This window comes from Oryctolagus cuniculus, chromosome 16 (assembly GCF_051225735.1).
Source record: "Oryctolagus cuniculus isolate XC-2025 breed Fujian yellow rabbit chromosome 16, ASM5122573v1, whole genome shotgun sequence".
NCBI classification, from domain to species: domain Eukaryota; kingdom Metazoa; phylum Chordata; class Mammalia; order Lagomorpha; family Leporidae; genus Oryctolagus; species Oryctolagus cuniculus.
In genome coordinates this window covers 51,831,262-51,852,277 of record NC_142882.1, presented here as the reverse complement: position 1 = coordinate 51,852,277, position 21,016 = coordinate 51,831,262, and the positions used below count along the sequence as shown (strand labels likewise).

At 48.9% G+C, this 21,016-nt stretch overlaps 1 protein-coding gene and 1 long non-coding RNA gene across 10 annotated transcripts in view; one reads left to right on the top strand and one right to left on the bottom strand.

Moving 5' to 3' along the window:
- The window catches only part of IGF2BP3 (insulin like growth factor 2 mRNA binding protein 3), a 136,144-nt gene that overhangs the window by 80,759 nt on the left and 34,369 nt on the right, over positions 1 to 21,016 (top strand). For 6 of the 9 annotated variants that reach the window (XM_089315379.1, XM_051852815.3, XM_051852814.3 and 3 more), the window contains 2 exons: positions 8,046 to 8,097; positions 8,190 to 8,253. The exons of the other annotated variants lie outside the window; for them this stretch is intronic. Coding sequence is in view for 4 of the 6 variants with exons in the window: in XM_051852815.3 (XP_051708775.1) it covers positions 8,046 to 8,097; positions 8,190 to 8,253 (116 nt within the window). In the remaining 2 variants the exon portion in view is untranslated. The remainder of the gene's footprint in view (positions 1 to 8,045; positions 8,098 to 8,189; positions 8,254 to 21,016) is intronic. 9 annotated transcript variants of the gene reach the window in all.
- LOC127492597 (uncharacterized) lies at positions 8,262 to 20,665 on the bottom strand. Its single transcript, XR_007922102.3, has 3 exons — positions 14,441 to 20,665; positions 13,391 to 13,592; positions 8,262 to 9,645 (listed from the first exon to the last, which is right to left on the bottom strand). It is a non-coding gene; the product is annotated as an uncharacterized LOC127492597 (long non-coding RNA).

The window sequence follows — 21,016 nt, the reverse complement described above, 5'->3', positions numbered from 1 at the left end:
AACTGGATGAATAAAGTAAATTAAAAAAAAAAAAAAGTGCTCTGAGGTGGGCATCTTAGCTGCTAGGCCAGACCCCCATCCCAGCTTCTTTGTAACCCTTGGTCTTGTACTCTGCCTCCCGAGCTCTGAGCTTTGGGTTCTAAGGTCAGACACTGTCCTTTCCCTCATGGAGTTTAGAGGCTGTGGTAGCTCCGTTTGTAGAGCTACCTTGAAGAGTTTCCCATTTCCAGGGGTCTTTCAGAATAGAAGTTGATGTGTCGTGTAACGGCCCCATCATCTGAAACACATAAGGCAGGGTAACCCATAGGCAAATGAGGAAGACTTGGAGCCCAAGAGCGTGGAAGCCAGCCTAAGGAGTGAGCTTCTGAGATGCACCTGACAGTGCATCCCCGCACTGGTCTATGGGAGAATCCAGATGAGCTGAGAGCTTGTAAAGTGACCTTGTTTTCATTTCCAGGACCAGGTGTCAGGGCAGCAGGCACTTGATACAGACTTGAGGGTGTGACTGGAGCACAGGTGTGGGGAAGTGTCTTGAGTTGCATGGAGGAGGTCACCAGTGCCGGGTCGCTGCTGGCTTCTGCGCGTGTTGAAGTTGGGACAACTTGCATGACAGTCTGAAGCTGCAGGGGCAGTTGGGTGTTGGGCTGCAGGCAGCGTGCAAAGCAGACTCCAGTGGAGAGTGTAGGGAAGAAATCAGCAGAAAGTTCATCTGCAGAGCCTATGTTGCATCGGCCATAGTGGTGTCGGTGAGGTAGAGCTAGCTCAGCGAGGGAGCTGGCAGAGGCACAGGTCGTCTTCTGCCATCTCTACTGCAGTGATTATCCATGTACAGGTGAGCGGGGCTCCCAGACTGAAGAGGCACGGAGACACTGCCTTCTCTTGATGATGAGTGATGGTTTTAGGAGGGTCTGCATAATGCCAAAATTGATCAAATTTTGTGCAGTTTATTGTATATCAGCATATTTGAATGTTTTTATAAAAGATGGTCATTAGGGACCAGCGCTGTGGTGTAGTAGTTGAGCGTCTGCCTGCAGTGCCGGCATCCCATATGGGCACTGGTTCAAGTCCCAGCTGCCCCCCTTCTAATCCAGCTCTCTGCTGTGGCCTGGGAAAGCAGCAGAAGATGGCTCAAGTGCTTGGGCCCTTGCACCCACATAGGGAGACCTGGAAGAAGCCCCTGGCTTTGGATCAGCCCAGCTGTGGCCATTTGGGGAGTGAACCAGCAGATGAATTTCTCTCTCTGTAGCGCTACTTCACAAATAAGTAATTTTAAAAAAGTTTGTTACCAAGAAAAAAAGCTGATCATTATTAATGCAGTTCTTAGTTTTTTTTTTTACACAGCTGTATTGATAAAAATTCACATACCATCCAACCCACTATTTACAGTGTACAATTTGGTGATTTTTAGTATGTTAACAAGTAGGTACAACCATTGTCCAGAGTTTTGAAATACTTTCATTAGCTTAAACAGAACAATTTAGAAATGGGTGTTTGTCAAAGTGATTAAGGCAATTTTTGGGATGCCCACATCCCTTAGCAGAGTACCTGGGTTCAAGTCCCAGCTCTGTTCCCACTCCTAGCTTCCTACTAATGCACACCCTGGGAGGCAGCAGGGAATGGCTCAAGTAGTAAGGTCCCTTCCACCTATGTGGGAGACATGGGCTGAGTTCTGGGCTGCTGGCTTCAGCTCTGGTCCACTCCCAGTTGTTGGGACATTTGAGTGAGCCAACGGTTGGGGGAGTGCTGTCTCTGTCTCTGTCTCCCCTCCTTGCCCCTGCCTTTCAAATAAAATTAAGAAAACAGAAATGTTTAGTTATTGACTTCAAGTATTAATCCACTTTCTGTCACTGTGGAATCTGCTATTCTGGACATTCTATGTGAATGGAAGCATTTGTGTTCCTTTGTGACCAGCTTCTTCCACCTGGCCTGTTAGTGTCCAGGGTCATCTGTGTTGTAGCTTATACTGCAACTTCCTTTTTGTGGCTGAATAACTTCCCGCTGTAGGAATTTACCCACCAGCAGCTGATGGATATTGGGTTGTCCACTTGGGCTGTTAGGAATGATCTTACAATCTTTTCATTTATTGTGTGATTCTTTGTTTCTGCATTTGCATTAAGTTTTAAAAGGGTGAACATTTGAGGATTTGAGCTCCCAAATACATAAAAGCGGGATTCTACCAAGACCTTTCCTCCATGGCTTCAGTTTGGTTTGGTACCTGCTCTCCCTTGTGGTTTTCTCCAAACACAGAGAAAAGTTATTCCAGCTTGAGTAAAGTGAATTCATTCAGGGAATGGAGGTTTGGGTTAGAGAGTTGTGGAGATGCTGGGCATGTGCAGTGGAGGTGGTTTTGGGTGTGTTGCCTTTCAAACAAGACTGCTTAAAAGAACTTGTGGCCAGCATAGATAAACGAGAGCCACAATGTTCCTGGAACAGAGAGGAGACAAGAACCCCGGGCTCAGCAGCTTCCATGGCTGCTAACAGGAACGCGGCTGCATTGCTGGGTGCAGGATGAGGCACGAGCGTTAGGCTTCCGCTTGGAGAATTCCGTGGGTTGGTTGGAAGAGGAATGGCACAGTGTGGCTGTCCTGCCTGATGGGAGAAGAGCTTATTCAGACACCTGATTAAATAGATTCCAAGTACATCCAAGGGAGCGTTTGCCCTGGCTCTGTTCAGACGTTTGGGGTTGGACCCTGTTGAGATTGAGGGAGCTTCTTAGGCTCTAATGTCTTATGGCAGCCCTCCCTTTTTAACCCCTGAAACTTGGGACTCTGAGAACATCACCATCTGGGCTGGGCTCTGTCCGTGGTGTCTGTGCCGCCCCCTGGAGGTTGTGTTGCTGATTTGCTCACACCAGCTACTGAGACTGGTGCTGGACCTCTTTGTTGAAGGATTACTGGCTTTTTGTTTTTGTTTTGTTTTATAGTCAAGTTTAATTGAAGTAAAATTTGTAGGTGACAGAGTTCACCATTTTTAGTGTATTATATTACAGTTAGCTTTGTAGAGATTTTACAGACTAGATCATTGACAGTAAGTAGAATGTATTTTTAGGAATAGAATGTTTATGTAAACAATTTTCTCTTAAACATGTTAAATCCTAAACAATATTTGCAGGAAGGTTTTTTTTTTTTTTAAGATTTATTTATTTACTTGAAAGGAGTTACACACAGAGAGAAGGAGAGGCAGAGAGAGGCGGAGAGGGAGGTTTTCCATCTGCTGGTTCACTCCCCAGGTGGCCGCAACGGCTGGAGCTGCTGTGCCAATCTGAAGCTAGGTGCTAGGAGCTTCCTCCAATTCTCCCACGCATGTGCAGGGGCCCAAGGACTTAGGCCCTCTTCCACCGCATTCCCAGGCCACAGCAGAGAGCTGGATTGGAAGTGGAGCAGCCAGGACTTGAACTGGCACCCATATGGGATGCCGGCATTGCATGCGGTGGCTTTACTAGCTACACCACAGCACTGGCCCCGGGTGTGTGTGTGTGTGTGTGTGTGTGTTTTTAATAAAGAAAGATTTATCTATTTGAAAGGCAGAATAATAGGGAGGGAGGGAAGGAGGGGGATGGTTGACTCCCCAAATGGTTGCAATGGCTGGAGCTGGGCTGCTCTGAAGCCAGGAGGTTCTCTCACATGAGTGCAGAGGCCCAAGTACTTGGGTCATCTTCCACTGCCTTTTCAGCCACGTTAGCAAGGAGCTGGATCGGAAGTAGAGTAGCCAGGACTTGAACTGGTGTCCATATGGGATTCTGGTGTCGTGGGCAGCAACTTTACCCACTATGCCACAATGCCGGCATCAGGAAGATTTTTGATGTATATTTCCACAATTTAAAAATAGTTTTTTAAAAAAGATTTATTTATTTGAAAGGCAGAGTTACAGACAGGGAGGGAGAAACAGAGACCTGAGAGATTGATCCTCCCCAGATGACTGCAACAGCTGGGCCAGGCCAGGCCTCAGCCAGGAGCCTGGAACTCCACCCGGATCGCCCACATGGGTGGCAGTGGCCCAGGAACTTGGGCCACTTTCCAATGCTTTTTCAGGTGCATTAGGAGGGAGCTGGATCTGAAGTGGAACAGCTAGGACTTGAACCAGAGCTCATGGGATGCTGGTGTTGCAGGCAGTGTCTTAACCTGTTGTGCCATAATGCCAGCTCCCAAAAGAGTTATTTTCATTTATTTGAAAGGCTGAGAGAGATTTTCAAGTTATTGCTTCATTTCCCAAATGCTCAATGATGGTTGGGGCTGGAGTGAGCCAAAGCTAGGAGTCTGGAACCCAATGTGGGTGGCAGGGACCCAACACTTGAGGCATCATGGCTGCCTCCCAGGTTGTGCATAAGATGGAGTTGGAATCAAGCCAGGACTTGAGCCTAGGCACTCCGGCACTCCAATGCGGGATGCAGGTGTCCCGAGTGGTGTCTGTCTGTCTGTCTCTCTCCCTCCCCCCCCCCCCTCAAAGATTTATTTATTTGAGAGGCAGAGAGAGAGAGAGAGAGGTCTTCCATCTGCTGGTTCACTCCCCAAATGACTGCAATGGCTGGAACTGAGCCGATCCAAAGCCAGCAGCTAGGAGCTTCTTCCAGGTCTCCCACATGGGTTCAGAGGCTCAAGGACTTGGGCCACCCTATTCTGCTTTCCCAGGCCATAGCAGAGAGCTGGATCAGAAGTGGAGCAGCCAGGACTCAAAACCGGCGCCCAGGTGGGTTGCTGGCACTGTGGACGGCTTTACCCGCTGTGCCATAGCACTGACCCCCCAAGTGGCGTCTTAATTGCCATGCCAAATGATTTTCTTAAGGCTAAAAAAATTTATGATATCATTTGTGTATGTGTATGCTCTGTATAAATTTATTTTTAAAATATTTTAAAAATACGTTTATGGGGCCGGCGCCGCGGCTCAATAGGCTAATCCTCCGCCTTGCGGCGCTGGCACAGCAGGTTCTAGTCCCGGTCGGGGCGCCAGATTCTGTCCCGGTTGCCCCTCTTCCAGGCCAGCTCTCTGCTGTGGCCTGGGAGTGCAGTGGAGGATGGCCCAAATGCTTGGGCCCTGCACCCCATGGGAGACCAGGAGAAGCACCTGGCTCCTGCCATCGGATCAGCGCGGTGTGCCGGCCGTGGCGGCCATTGGAGGGTGAACCAGTGGCAAGGAAGACCTTTCTCTCTGTCTCTCTCTCTCTCACTGTCCACTCTGCCTGTCAAAAAAAAAAAAAAAAAAAAAAAAAAGTTTATGTATCGAGACAGAAAGAGCTGCCATCATTTGGTTCACTCCCCAAATGCCCACACCATGGAGGTTGGGCTGGCGTGGAGACGTGCACTGGGGACCTCCACCCGAGCCTCCCACACGGCAGAGAGGAACCCAATTATTTGACCAGTTATTTGCCTGCAGTGTCAGGAAGCTGGGAGCCGGCCAGAACCAGAGCCAGGACCGAAACTCAGGCACGCAGGTGGGGCACGAGCATCTCAACTGCTGAGTCCCATTCTACAGATGCAGCCGAAGTCTGGGCCAGCGGAGCTTGGAGAGCGTTAGCTTCATTTGCCCTGGTTGGTTTCGTCAGCCTGGTTGATAGATCACAGGTGTTTTAAGTTTTATGATGTTGTTTAAGGTGGTATAAGCCAAACCGTGGGAACTGATGCCTTTGATGACTGAACACGCTGCTTCTAGGAGTTCGGAACGAGGTTTATTTTAAACAAGTTGGTGATGACCCCTCCTCCACCACCACCCGCTACCCCCACCTTTCAGCCATCCAAGGTTGCTGAGAAGTGGTTTTTATGTATGTCAGAGCTAAATTGTGAATGGCAGGTGGCCTTTCCCGGTGCCTTAATGACTGAAGGTGGAATGAATTGAGATACTTTGTTAGCTTTCTTCTTTCATATAAGTATTGCAGATTATTCATTTTGGTCTAAAAGACAAACAAGTTGCTTTTTTTTTCCATTTTGAGGAATGAATGCTGTGCTTTTTCTTTATTTTTTTTTATTTATATATTTACTTGTTTTGAAAGAATTAGAGAAAGGGAGGAAGAGACACAGAAAGAGATCTTTGATCCTCTGGTTCACTCTCCAAATGGCTGCAACAGTTGGGCTGGGCCAGGTTGTAGCCAGGAGCTTCATCTGGGTCTCTCACGTGGGTGCAGGGGCCCAAACACTTGGGCCATCTTCCACTGCTTTCCCAGGCCATTAGCAGGGAGCTGGGTTCAGAAGTGGAGCAGCCAGGAAACTAATAGGCACCCATATGGGGTGTGTGCGTTGCAGATGGTGGCTTTACCTGCTATACCACAATGCCGGCCCTGTATTCTCTCTCTGTTTTTTTTAAAAAGATTTATTTTATTTATTTGAAAGAGTTACAGAGAGAGGTAGAGACAGAGAGAGAGGTCTTCCATCTGCTGGTTCACTCCCCAGATGGACACAACGGCCGGAGCTGCGCTGATCCAAAGCCAGGAGCTTTTTCTGGGTCTCCCACATGGGTGCAGGGGCCCAAGGACTTGGGCCATCTTCTACTGATTTCCCAGGCCATAGCAGAGAGCTGGATGGGAAGAGGAGCAGCCAGGACTCGAACCGGCACCCTATGGGAGGCCGGCGCTTCAGGCCAGGGCTTTCACCCACTGAGCCACAGCGCCGGCCCCTGTATTTTCTCTTTGGATGGTGTTTTTGAGAGGCTTTTGGTTTTTTGACCTTTATAAAATACGTCCTTGGGCAGCACAATATGCCAGACTCCCCTGTAGAACTGGCAAGTGCTTTGACAGACAGCAGAGTGTCCTTGGAAGTGTTGGCCTCCCTTGGGAGATACTGGAATGTCGTCTTGTGCCTGTGTATTCCTGGTGCTGGGGTAGAGCAGTGACCAAACACACACACACACACACTACTGGTAGGTGAGACAAATGAGTGGAATTTATGTTGTATCATTGAAGTGCTCAGAAGCAAATAGGATAAACTTTGATTTGATGGTGCTACTGGCACATGGCACTCAGCCTACCAAGTCAAAACTCAACAGTGGAAAGGGCATTCTGTTCACAAGTAGGTACTAACCTCACTTAAAAGATACAGTTCATCCACAGACAAATCTTGCGATGGGTTTCAAACTGGACCCAGTAGACAGAAGCCTGAAAGATACTGTACAAGAGGAAGATTGCTATAGAGAGGTTGCCTAACGTCTAGGAGGAGACTGTATGAAAATTTAGTGTGTTTCTTAGAAGTTGCTGTGGCCTGGACCAGAGAATGTTTTTAAGGGACGACCCTTCAGATTTTGCAGGTCAGTTGATGAGTAAGTGGTCGCTGTGTATTTACAGGTAGTTACTTTGAGTTTTCAAGAAAAGTTTGTTGTGGTTCTTGGAAGCTAAGGACAGCTGGGCTTGGTTTATGCTGATGAGACGCACACCTGCAGGTTACGATAAATTCATCATTGCTGTCTTAATTGCCTCTCCATTGGACTAGCATGCACCCTGTAGTAATGTGACTGCGGCAAAGATGGTGAAAACAGCTTCGAGTTACACGCCTTCCAAGCCAGCCGTGGACTCTCACGCGCTCACCTGTCGTGTGCCTTTTACGCTGCGTGTTCACAACCGCGTACATTCCCCCTCCCTTCAGGCCTCCAGGTTTCCCTCCACTCAACAGCCTGCCCACAGTAGCTTGCTCTGTTGACCCATTGGCCGTGCAAGGAAGTTCTTTGCAAAGGAACATCCTACAGATAAAGCTTGGGTTTCTTCACCTGGGAGTATTGTCGCACGTCTCCAGATGAGGAGGAAGGATGCTGGTGTGGCGTCTGTATGAGAGCCGCGCTGTTTCCTCCTGCAGCCCCAGGAACCACGTGGCTGTGGCTCTGATCGCTGCTACCTCCCGGCTGACTGAGGAAAGAGATTGAAGTCTGGGGTGCAGGGAAGGGCAGGAGAGAGCAGCCCGTCCGCGCACCCTGCCGGGCGTCTCCCCTTCCTTCTGCAGCCCAGAGCCCTGGATCTTTATGGTTTTCTTTCTTTTCCTTTACAATTACTTAGTGTTAAAACATGTTCCTGCCCTTGTTCGTAACTCAGGAAACTCAAAATTTTTGCTTTTCTCTCCCCCTCCTGATAGGTGCTGGATAGTTTACTAGTCCAGTATGGAGTGGTGGAGAGCTGTGAGCAAGGTACCTGTCTTCTGAATTGCTTTCAAATTTGGGAAAGGAAGGAAGTAGCAAGTGAACTAACTTTGATTCTCTTCGTTTTTCTCTTCCTCTAGTGAACACTGACTCGGAAACTGCAGTCGTAAATGTAACCTATTCCAGTAAGGACCAAGCTAGACAGTAAGCAGCCCGAAACTTTCTATCTATGTGTAATAACTAGGCTAAGTACAGTAACTAATGTTTTTGTGGATTTCTAAATTGGAGAAGGGCTGGTGGGTGGCCAAAAGAATCCTTACTTTGCAAAGTTGGACCGTGCAGTCCCCTTGCCTTTTACGTTTGAATGTCTAGTAAGAATCTGCGTTGGCTGAAGTTGTGTTACATTTTCAGTGTATCTCAAATGCCAGCATTAGAGCAATCTCGCATGGAGCTAAATTCTCTCCAGTTTGTGAGGAGCGCTGGGCCTAGGTGGTGTGGCCAGATTATATAAAGCCTCCCCACCCCATATGACACGTACATTATTGCTGGTTTGCCCAAAGCTGGTAAGTTGATCATGTGTTAAACTGACAACGGTGTTGAATGTTGTCTTGTTGCTCGTTGATTTCTTTCATGATTACTATTGTCATTGAGAAGTGTGCAGACATGGAGCAGTAAAGCCTTGTGAATAAGTATATTTCAACACGAAACAGTCTGCCTGAGGAAAAGCTAATTCTGTAGGCTTCAAATGATCTAATGGACAGAACAAGCACTAGAGAGAAAATCAGGATCCTGCAAATACTGCTTTTAACAGTTCTGCTCAGGTCACACGCCCAGCGGAACGGCGTCCGGCTCGCTCAAGGCACGGTGCTGAGTGTCCGCTGACTGTGGCAGTCTCAGCACCTCCAGGCGCAGCGGGGCAGGGACAGACCGCCCTCTGTGTGGGGAAGACGGAAGGCCAGCCCACACTGGCCAACGCTGAGCTCTAACTGGAAAACAGGCTATGAAATGGGACTTCAGCTGGGATGCCCACTGAGGAGAGGAAGATAAGACCAGAAGAGAGGGCCGGCGCCACGGCTCAATAGGTTAATCCTCCACCTAGCGGCACCGGCACACTGGGTTCTAGTCCCGGTCGGGGCACCGGATTCTGTCCCGGTTGCCCCTCTTCCAGGCCAGCTCTCTGCTGTGGCCCAGGAAGGCAGTGGAGGATGGCCCAAGTGCTTGGGTCCTGCACCCCATGGGAGACCAGGAGAAGCACCTGGCTCCTGGCTTCAGATCAGCGCGGTGCGCTGGCCGCAGCGTGCTGGCTGCGGCAGCCATTGGAGGGTGAACCAACGGCAAAGGAAGACCTTTCTCTCTCTCTCTCTCTCTCACTATCCACTCTGCCTATCAAAAAAAAAAACAAAACAAAAAAAAAAAAACCAGAAGAGAGATGGAAATTTACATATGCAAGCAGAACCTTATTCTTAAAATTGGCGATAGTCACGTGGGTGGCAAGGATCCAGTTCCAGTGTCTTGTGCCGTCACCTCAGCCTTCCAGGATCTGCATTAGCAAGAAGCTGGAGTCAGGAGCCAGAGCCAGGAATCAAACGCAGGAGCCTGGATGTGAGACACAGGCATCATAATCAGTGTCTTAACCACTAGGCCAAATACCTGCCCCCATTTAGAAAAAAAAATTTTAACCAGTTTATATGAGGTGCTGGTGATTATAGAAATTGCAGTATGAGTTAAGACAAGTGGATTCTTTTTTTTTTTTTTTTTTGACAGACAGAGTGGACAGTGAGAGAGAGAGACAGAGAGAAAGGTCTTCCTTTGCCGTTGGTTCACCCTTCAGTGGCTGCCGCGGCCAGCGCACTGCAGCTGGCGCACCGCGCTGATCTGAAGCCAGGAGCCAGGTACTTATCCTGGTCTCCCATGGGGTGCAGGGCCCAAGCACTTGGGCCATCCTCCACTGCACTCCCTGGCCACAGCAGAGAGCTGGCCTGGAAGAGGGGCAACCGGGACAGAATCCGGCGCCCTGACCGGGACTAGAACCTGGTGTGCCGGCACCGCAAGGCGGAGGATTAGCCTAGTAAGCCGTGGCGCTGGCCGTGGATGCATTCTACAAATTTTGTTCTTCACTTCAACCCTATCACGTGTGTCATAAAAGTAGGAGTAGTGACAAAGCAGTGACTCCATTTGTTTTCCATGATTGACTTGTAGCAAAGAATCTATACAGCATTTTGCAGGGCCGAGTCCTTATAGGACGGAAAATAGGAAATGATATGAGAAGCTCAGGGTGTGGAGATTGCCATTTGAGGCTTCATGATAAAGGGGAAAGATGTTCCGCTCAGTGAACTGAGAGACTGCGTGTGGGAGATGTAGCCTACCTTTGAAGAGCACAAGATAGTTTATAGTGGGGACAAGGGGTGTGACAGCCCCTCCTCTTCAATACAATAAATCCAGATCATTGAGAGCACAGCCGTGAGAACAGTGGTCAAGGCAGAATCAATGCTGAAACTCACGTTTGTTGTCGTCTTAAAAATTATTTACAGTGATTGTTGCAGATTGGTAGAGTGCTATTGATCCAGAGGAGAGGGAGGAACTGCTAGGAGTTAGGAAATGCAGGTAATTAGAGAACCTAAGCAAGTTGACTGTGAGTTTCAATTTAGGGAAGTCGTCGTCGCAGCCCTCATTCTAATATTGACTCTCTCATGTATTGAGTGTGATCTATCGACCGAACATTGCAGGTGAACATGAAGGCCGAGTGCCAGTCATCAGACATGCCTCCTGGTGGGGAAAAGAGGATCCACACAGGGCCTGCCTAATTTCAGGTCCAGCCCAAGTCAGGTTGTGTTACGAGAATATTTCTACCTGCCCATGAATTAGTTCCAAACCCTGAGGAGCATTAGAAAGCAACTGAGTATTTGGGAGCAAGTTTAGAATAGATCTGAGGATTGGATGACTTGATTTTGTGCTTAAAGTTATGAAAAGTATTGTCTAAGTTTTCTGGAACGTGTTTAGGAAAGGGATGGTGGAGTATGTTGTCATCCTGGGAGGATAATTCATCATCATCTTTTTTTTAAAGATTTATTTATGTATTCAAAAGTCAGAGTTACACAGAGAGAGGAGAGGCAAAGAGAGAGAGAGAGAGAGGTCTTCCATCCAATGGTTCACTCCCCAGTTGGCTGCAACAGCCGGAGCTGCGCCAATCCGAAGCCAGGAGCTGGGAGCTTCTTCCGGGTCTCCCACACGAGTCCAGGGGCCCAAGGACTTGGGCCATCTTCTACTGCTTTCCCAGGCCATAGCAGAGAGCTGGATAGGAAATGGAGCAGCCGGGTCTCGAACTGGCACCCATATGGAATGCCAGCGCTCCAGGCCAGGGCGTTAACCCGCTGCGCCACAGCGCTGGCCCCAGATAATTCATCTTCTTTGAGAGGCACTGGATGTGGTGGAGATGGTGGGTCTGGTGGTCCTGATTTGTAACCTTGTCCTTTCTGAACTTTAATTTTTATCAGCTTCAAAACAAGCCAGCCATGTGGCGCAGTGAGTTAAGCCACTCCTTGTAATGCTGGCATCCCACATGAGTGCCATTTTGAGTCCTGGCTGCTCCTCTTGTGATCTAGCTCCCTGTTAAAGCTCTGGGAAGGCAACAGAAGATGACCCAAGTGCTTAGACCTCTGCCACCCATGTGGGAGATTTGGATGTAGTTCTAACTCCTGGCTTTGGCCTGGACCAGCTCTGGTTATTGCATCATTTGGGGAGTGAACCAGTGGATGGAAGACCTCTGCCTCCAAATCTCTCACCCCTACCCTAGAGCTCTGCCTTTCAAAATAAACAGATCTTAAAAAGACATAAGCACTTGCATGCATATTTGCATATAGTTAGAGGAAATAATTTTACCTAATGGCCAGGCACATGGTTACCCAGAAAAGAGTGACTCTGGTTCCACCTGTTGGCTCCTGGCTGCTTTTGGAGCAGCTGCAAGTGCCTTGAACTGGAGCAGGCTGCTTGCCCCGAGACCCCTGAGCCCTGCCAGCCCGACTCTGTAATCATCAGCCGCCTACGCAGATGCCGTGTCATTACTCCACGCCCCTTTTCTTGGCATCCACCCAACGCTTGCATCTTAGGGATGAGGCTGCACTGGTGTTCCGAGTCAACCTCTTTTCTCTTAGCATCTGCTGCCTGGAAGACTGTGACTGGAGTGGGCCTGTGTGTGGTGAGAGTGGAGCCTGGGAGCTTAGAGGATGCATTTCAGGGCCTGGTGCCACAGGACAGACTCTGTGCTGCCCTTGTTCTAGCTGGGACTTGGGGCAAGATAATCTATCATGGTTCACCACCATCTTTAAAATGGGAATAATTATAGTTCTTAGCTCATGAGGCTACTGAAGAAGAAGTCAGATAATGCCTCCCAAACACTCACTGTAATACCTAGAAGAGCTCAAAAATGAGCCATTATGCATTTTTCCCAACATGCGTCATGGCAGCTGGGATACCTTGTTACTATTTAGGGATGAGTGGCCCCTGGGGAGCTAGGGACCAAGTTTAAAAGTGTGTGTTGCAGTTACTTGTTGCAGTTGCTTTGTTATATAAAGCTCCACAGTGCCACTTTTAAGACTCAAATAAGGCTGTCTCTAAGACAATGCAACGTGGACATTCTCACCACCGTGTGGCTAAGAATAATCGAAGGACAGCAGCACACGCAGTATAGGAAATGCACGCATTTGATCAAAGCTTTAGGTCTCAAATGGCTAAATTCTTAAAATACTGAAATCACTAAAAATAATGAAAAGTTTTCAGGTTCTTAAAAGTAGGGGTCTGTGTATTTCAGGTCCTCTTGTCCCTCATGCTGGACAGGCTGGAGTCGCTGGCTCTCCTGCATCCTTACCGTGGGCGGATCTGTCCTGTGTGACGAGGAAGTGAGGACGTGCAAGCATGGAGTTCTTACTCTTTGCTTTGTTTAGGGCTCTGGTTTCTGCCATCCGCCTTGTGGGGACACGGCATGTTCACAGCGGGAACTGATTGCAGATCCCGTGCCATCAGCGGGAAGCTCTGTAGCAGGCTCTGGCCCTTAGGGTCAGAAGTGCTGGGAGCAACATGGCTGTGGCCAAGGGGAGGAAATCCCTATTTAAACTTTAAAAACTCAATGTAAATAGAAGGTTTATGATGTCAAAAGAAATAGATGAAGCAGCGAGACAAAGAAATTTCTTGCTGTTGAACCAGAGATAATGGTTACATCACTCTCTATATATATAGTTTTATAAACTTTGTCCCATGCATTTTAACATTTTTTAAAAATAGGCTTCACGAGTTTGTTATTGAACAAAATCACAAGTGTAGAGCATAGAGAAAGAGAAAACAGCACCTCCAGTGGACACATGCAGCTGTGCACACCATTTCAGCCTGGTCACGTGTGGCCTCCTGGGTGCCGTTCCTTACACACCCCGCTCGGCTCTTCTCCATCTCTTCCTGGAGCTGGACCTGACTTGACTCCCAGTCTCCGTCGGAGTCCGTTGGGGACTGGGTGATTTTGCTCTTGTCGGCCACCGGTCTCTCTGCTGGAGGTCCTGTGGAAAGACACGGCGAGCAGAGAGTCGCGACGGGAAGCAAAGGAGCTGGCCGGCCCCAGCTGTGTGCTGTTTCGTCAAACATGTTTGCACAGTTGATAATATCTACGTGGTTGTTCATCCTCACCGCAGTTTATAGTTTATGTATGCACTCCTCTGTTGTGCGTCTAGGGTGTGTACAAGTTTTTTGTTTTGTTTTTGAGATGCAGAGATAGAGGGAAAGAAAGAAAAGGAGAGCTTCTCCATCTGATTCACTCCCTAAATGCCCACAACAGCAAGGCTGGCCCAGGCTGATCCCAGGAGCCAGGAACTTAAGCCATGGTCTCTCGGGGTGGTGTGCATGAGCAGGAGACCCGGATTGAAAGTGGAGCTAGGACTCAAACCTAGGCACTCTGATGGGACGCAGGATCCTACCTGCTGCACCACATGCTTATCCTGATATTCTTATTTTACACCATAACGTGACAAGTGGTAGTTTTTAGTTTTATTTATTTACCAAAGAGAGAGCTCCCATCCACTGGTTCACTCCTCAGATGCCCACAATGGCCTAACAGATGGAAGCTGGGATCCAGGAATTCCATCTCGGTTTCCCATATGGGTGGTAGAGGCCCAAGAACCTGAACCATCACCTACTGCCTCCAGGGTGTGTACCAACAGAGCTAGAATCCATCCAGAGCCAGAGACTTGAACTCCAGCACTCCAACATGGGATGAGGGCGTCCCGGCTAACTTAGCATCAGACACCTGCCCCTGTGTAGTTTGTTTTGCTTTTAGAACTAGTTTAGTCATGGAATCCTCTGTAGGTAAATACTAGAACTTCTTCTCTCATTGCTTCCTTAAGATGCATACCTGCAGTGATTCACCAGGCTTTTCATGACTATTGCTGAGTGGCATGTGTCCACTTCGTTCTTGGCAATGAGAGCACTGGATTTATGTCACCTCGTTTTGTCGGGATTTATCACAGCAGAGACATCTGGAAATAAGAAAACGGGGATTTTAGACATGCAGTTCTGGAGTTGAGAGGGGACATTAAGTCTCACCTTCCACCTATACTGGTGAAGTGGTGATCGCCAGACTGGAAGATGACCTCATCGAGGCACCAGCCTGCTTCCTTGAGGCTGCACTAGGTGCTGGTCTCCAGTTGTCCCTGCTATTTCCTGCTTTTCAGATGTGTTGACCCTGGGGAGCTTTAACTTCTCTGTGTCTCCTTCTGTATTTCTCTCCCTGCCTCTCAACTTCAGGTTGATCCACTTTGCCTTCTCCACTGTGATTTTTTTTTTTTTCTGACAGGCAGAGTGAACAGTGAGAGACAGAGACAAAGGTCTTCCTTTTCTGTTGGTTCACCCCCACAATGGCCGCTGTGGCTGGCGTGCTGCACTGACCCAAAGCCAGGTGCTTCTCCTGGTCTCCCATGTGGGTGCAGGGCCCAAGGACTTGGGCCATCCTCCACTGCACTCCCAGGCCACAGCAGAGAGCTGGACTGGAAGAGGAGCAACTGGGACAGAATCTGGCCCCCCAACCGGGATTAGAACCCGGGGTGCTGGTGCCGCAGGCGGAGGATTAGCCTAGTGAACCGTGGCGCCGGCTGACTGTGATCTATTTCAATACACCCATCAATACAATTAAGTGAACTAGCAAAGTAATTTGGCATCTTCTGAGTGACTTTAAAGAAATTTTATTTTATTTTTATTTGAAAGAGTTAGAGACCAAGAGAGGTCTTCCATCTGCTGGTTCATTCCCCAAATCTGCAACAGCCAGGGCTGGGCCTGGCTGAAGCCAGGAGCTTCTTCCAGGTCTCCCATGTGGGTGGTAGGAGCCCAACCACTCAGGTCATCTTCCACTGCTTTTCCCAGGCTGATAACAGGGAGCTGGGTTGGAAGTGGAACAGCCAAGATACGAACCATCAGCTGGAGGCAGTAGCTTTACCTGCTGCACTACATCGCTGGCCCCTGAGTGACTTAAAAGCATCAGAGCCAAGGGTCAAGTGAGGATGGGAGACAGGATCCTGAGTGACACGAGTGGGATAAACACCCTTGTGTCTGCTCCGTAATTATGGTAATGGTTGTCCATCAGGTCTTGTACAGTGAGTTTGCTGAACGTGTTAACATCATTCCTGCATGAACTCAGCAGACCGCCATATGACATGGCTGAATAACTGCGTGAGAGGTTTTGGCGGTAGGCCTAGCATCCATAAACTTAGGACCCTCAGTCGCGAGAAAAGCCGTTGCCTGGCAGTCAGCTGCTCCCCTGCCTTGTCGGTCGTGTCCGAGTCAGGAGCTCTGCACAGGTGGCAGTGAGACCATCCCGTGCACACAGTGGGGTTGTTTGCCCTCCGCCTGGCTCATCCTGCATTTGGAGCTCTTAGTACAGGGGGTACAGGAGTGCTCCGCCACCCAACCTCCTGAGCGAGAGACTCTGCTTTTCCCTCCAGTAACAGTCCTAGGGAAGCGGCACAATGAAGGTCAGAGTTAGAGTTTTTGCCAAGTTGAGCGGAGTTGCTTCTTGGGACACATGTGACTTTCTTGGGACAGTTCCAGAATACCTAGAATCATTTTGTAACTACGTGTTTGCTTCTTGTTCATCTCCATGGAGAAGGATGTTTCTGCATTTGCATCTGTCTCGCGAGAGGAGTGGCTTGTGTTTTTGGTAACATTGCTGACTTCATTTCATGAACGTTGGCTTGCTTCTGAGGCTAGCAGTGCTGCGATGGGAAAGGTTCTAAGGGAGCCTGTTTATGCCAGTAGATGCAGTGGATTCCTTCACTCGGTTCTGGTTTCCTCAGGGTTTTCAAGGAGACTTCAGTGATCTCTTTGCTTCTGACCTTCAAAAACTTGAAAGTCATGTTGAGTAATTGAAATTTCTACATCAGTTTTCTATAGTAAACACACAGCAACAACACCCATAACATTTCTTAGCTGTTGTTTTCCTTCAGCAAGATCCGTATGTGGGGGCCCTTCATCCACATTCTTTCAAGAAAAAAGAGGTGGAAAGCAAGGAACCATATGGGAAAATGGAATTGAAATTCATGCAGGGTTTTTATTTTTTATAATATGCATTTCCACAAATATTTTGAGGCTCCTCCTGGGAGGTTCTGTCATCGGAGCATTAGGAAGGTAAGTGTGGTCTGTGCCTGGGTCCACTCTGAGGACACGGAGACCACATGGGAACCTCCCAGGATGGGCTGCACTCCAGGGAAAGCAGCCACGTAGCAGTGTGCGCCACGCCCCCCGGTTCCGCTTCGGGCGGGAACTGGACACGTGTCTGTGTGTTTGTCAACACGGGAAGGACAGGTCGTGAGCAGAGCTAATGTGGTAGCAGCAGTTCTGGAAAGTGCTGGGGAGGATTGGTGCTGATGACAGCAACATCTTGTGAGATTTGTATTTCTGCCTGACTAGCATCCTTTTTTTTTTTTTTTTTTTAATTTAGTTATTTGAAATAGTTATGGGCAGGGGAGCAGGAACAGAGATCTTCCATCTGCTCGCTGGCTCCCTCTCCTAGCGGCCTCAACAGCCAAAACTGGGACAGTCCAAAGCCAGGAGCCAGGAGCTTCTTCCAGGTCACCCACGTGGGTGCAGGGGCCCAAGCACTTGGGCCGTCTTCCATTGCTTTCCCAGGTGCATTAGTAGAGAGCTGAATCAGAAGTGGAGCATCCGGGACTTGAACTGGTGCCCATATGGGATGCTGGCATTGCAGAGGGCAGCCTTACCTGCTGTGCCACAGTGCTGGCCCCGACTGTCGTCTTTTGCTGGAAGAAGAGTTGACTTCTGTGCTGGGGCCTGCAGGCTGTGGAGAAGGGGGTTGCAGTGAGAAAAGAGGGCAGAATTTGGAGTCTTGAGAACGGCAGTGAGCGGCCTTGGCTGCTGGCATACACCTGCCTTGCAATTCTGTGCTCTTGGTCTCTTTTTGATGCTGGGACTTCTCCTCCCCCATCTAAGTCAAGAATGAAAATAGATCTCCAAATAAGGGAGGTAGTGTGTAGCTGGAAATGCCCACAGTGCGTAACTAGAGAGAAACCAGTTTATGTCTATTCTAGTTTTCCTGCCTGGGCTGAACTTGGGTCTCTTGGAACAGAGTCTGAGGAGAGAACCGGAGTAGCAAGGGCTTGTTTTTTTGGGGGGTGGATGGGTACTGTGCACTGGGGAGTTATGATGGTGTGTATTCTTAGGAGGGTGTATATGTATGCCTATCTTCTCTACCAATTTATCGTCTACATTTTTTAAATTGAAATTTTAATTTTTAAAACTTGAACAGAGGAAGAGAGAGCGCGAACGAGAATGAGCGAGTGTCCATCTGCTGGTTCACTCAAATGCCTGCAACAGCCAGGGCTGGGCCAGGCCAAAGCCAGGAGCTTGAAACTCCATCTGGGTATCCTACATGGGTGGCAGGGAGCCATGTGTTTGAGCCATCATCTGCTTTCCCTCAGGGTGTGCGTTAGCAGGAAGCTGAAGTCTGATTAAGAGCCAGGACTCAGCAGGCTCTCTGATAAGGGATACAGACATGTTGGGTGGCATCTTAACCAAGTACCTGCCCTGAGTTGCCCATTTCTTTTTTTTTATTTTTAAGTTTATTGAGAAATTTAAAAAGTACAAATAGAAATAAGTTCATTTGCATTAATATTGTACAAAAAAATAGAACCAAAAGTAAATACACATTATCATATTTGTTTACACCTCTATCAGGACCTTCACAGTGACTTTCCTATTGAAACAATAAGAAGTTCAGCAGCAGCTTAGGGCATGGCAAAGAGAAAGCCACAGAACTCTTCTACCGCATTTATTCTTCTGCACCCTGTGAGGCTGTGCTCACCAGCTGTAGAGAGCCAGCTTCTCTAACCTGCGCACCAGCTGAGGGAGACTGGTCCCTGCCCTGGTGCACTGTCATTCAGTTCAAACCATGGTGCAGTTCCCAACTGGTAATTTTTAGAGATTGCAAACAAGGCTTTCTCTCTTTTTTTTTTTTAAAGATGTATTTATTTATTTGAAAGGCAGAGTTATACAGAGACAGAGAGGTCTTCCATCCACTGGTTCACTCCCCAAATGGTTGCAACAGCTGGAGCTGAGCCACTCTGAAGCCAGGAGCCTCCTGCAGATTTCCCATGTGAGTGCAGAGGCACAGAGACGTGGGCCATCTCTGCTTTACCAGGCCATAGCAGAGAGCTGGATCAGAAGTGGAGCAACCAGAACTCGAAACAGCGCCCATATGGGATGCCGGCTATGTCACAGCCCCAGCCCCAGCAAGGCTTTCTCTTGAAGTTGAACCAGAAACCATTTCTCCTATCCCTTGGGCTTTGTAACAGGTGCAGGAATAGATGGGTGTCGAGAATCTGGTCTCTACTGCACCATGACCAGCATATTCATCCACGATCCAGTATTGCAGGACTTTGTCTGTCATTAGGTGATTTTTTTTTTTTTAAAATTTATTTATTTGAAGGCAGAGTTACAAAGAGAGGTAGAGAGAGATAGGTCTTCCATCCACAGGTTCATCTGCCCAAATGGCTGCAACGTCTGGAGCTGAGCCAATCAGGAGCCAGGAGCTTCTTGGTCTCCCACGTGAGTGCAAAGGCACAGGACTTGGACCATCCTCTGCTGCTTTCCCAGGCCATAGCAGAGAGCTGGATTGGAAGTGGAACAGCTGGGACTCACACCGGTGCCCATATGGGGTGCTGACGCTGCAGGCTGGGGCCACAGTGCCAGCTCCTTGTTAAGTGTTGAGTCCTTCAACTTTATCTTCCCCTGGATTCAGTTCCCTACCAGGTAATGTGAAGAAAGTTGTTCCCAGCTGTAGCAGTAACACACAGGGTAGCTGGTGCTTGTGCACACTCAGGGCTCCTTCTGCAGTGCTCCTCATTCCAGTTTTTGTCAAATTCCTCCCTCATGCACTGAAATGTGGCTGCAACATAACTGGCCTCAGAAAGAGGCTCTTTTGTGCCCAAAATGTGATCGGTGAGAGGATACGGGCTGTTGATGCACTCCAGGGTGGGGGCTGGGTCTGCTGGATGTACTTGCCACTGAGCTGGTTGACCCCCCCAGCGTCAGCAGGTCTGTGAGCGATTGGGCAGTACCACAGACTCATCAGAGGGCTCTGGCTCTGGTGGCGAGCGGAAATGGTGAGGCAAGGGAGATTTCTCCCCTGCAGCCCGCGCAGCAGCTGCCGCCCTCTTGTAAGACATGTGTGTAGTTGAAGTCAAACACCATTTGGGTGAGTCTTAGAAGAACTAAGGTGCCAGCCATGAGAGAATACAGAGCAGGTGTACTTAGGTGTGATTTTAGACAGGCACAGTGAATCGGTAGTGCTAGGGGAGGGGCGATCCCTGAGAGGCAACTCTGCAGCAGGCATGTTCTGGCCCTAGTTCTGGATGTGTGGTCACCTGGTGCAGTCACTGAGGTAGATAATGACGTTTGGGATTCTTTTCCTTATGTGTGTTGCAGTGAAGTTGAGAGATGGGGACAGGCAGCGAAGCTCTCCCTGAAGACTGGTGCTATGAGAATTGATGGATTAGAAGACAGATTCTCTCCCCTTTGTGTGGTTCATTGCCCTCCCTGCCTGCCTGCTTTCAGATCATACCATAAACCCCACAAGGCCCTGGGCCACTGTGTCAGGGACTGGCTCATAAGATAGTAAGATTTGGGGCCAGCACTGTGACATAGTGGGTAAAGCCGCTGCCTGCAGTTCTGGCATCACATATAGGGCTGGTTCGAGTCCTGGGTGCTCCACTTCCAAACCAGCTCTCTGCTATGGCCTGGGAAAGCAGTAGAAGGCGGCCCAAGTACTTGGGCCCCTGCACCCGCATGGGAGACCCAGAAGAAGCTCCTGGCTTCAGATTAGTGCAGCTCCAGCTGTTGCGGCCATTTGGGAAGTGAACCAGCAAATGGAAGACCTTTATCTCTCTCTCTCTTTGCCTCTTTGCCTCTCTTTTTCTCTCTGTATAACTCTGACTTTCAAGTAAATTAACAAATCTTAAGAAAAAAAACTAAAATTTTACTGAGTGATGGACTGTCCTGAGTATTAAATTCCACCAGTTTAGAGATACTTGTTGATGGTTTCCCAAATGTTTCAAACATCTTTTGAAACATTTGTATTGTTTTACATTTGTTCTTTTTTTTTCTTTTTTAAATTTTTTTTTTTTTTTTGACAGGCAGAGTGGACAGTGAGAGAGAGAGAGAGACAGAGAGAAAGGTCTTCCTTTTGCCGTTGGTTCACCCTCCAATGGCCACCGCAGCCAGAGCGCTGCGGCCGGCGCACCGCGCTGATCCGATGGCAGGGGCCAGGTACTTCTCCTGGTCTGCCATGGGGTGCAGGGCCCAAGCACTTGGGCCATCCTCCACTGTACTCCCTGGCCACAGCAGAGAGCTGGCCTGGAAGAGGGGCAACCGGGACAGAATCCGGCGCCCCGACCGGGACTAGAACCCAGTGTGCTGGCGCCAC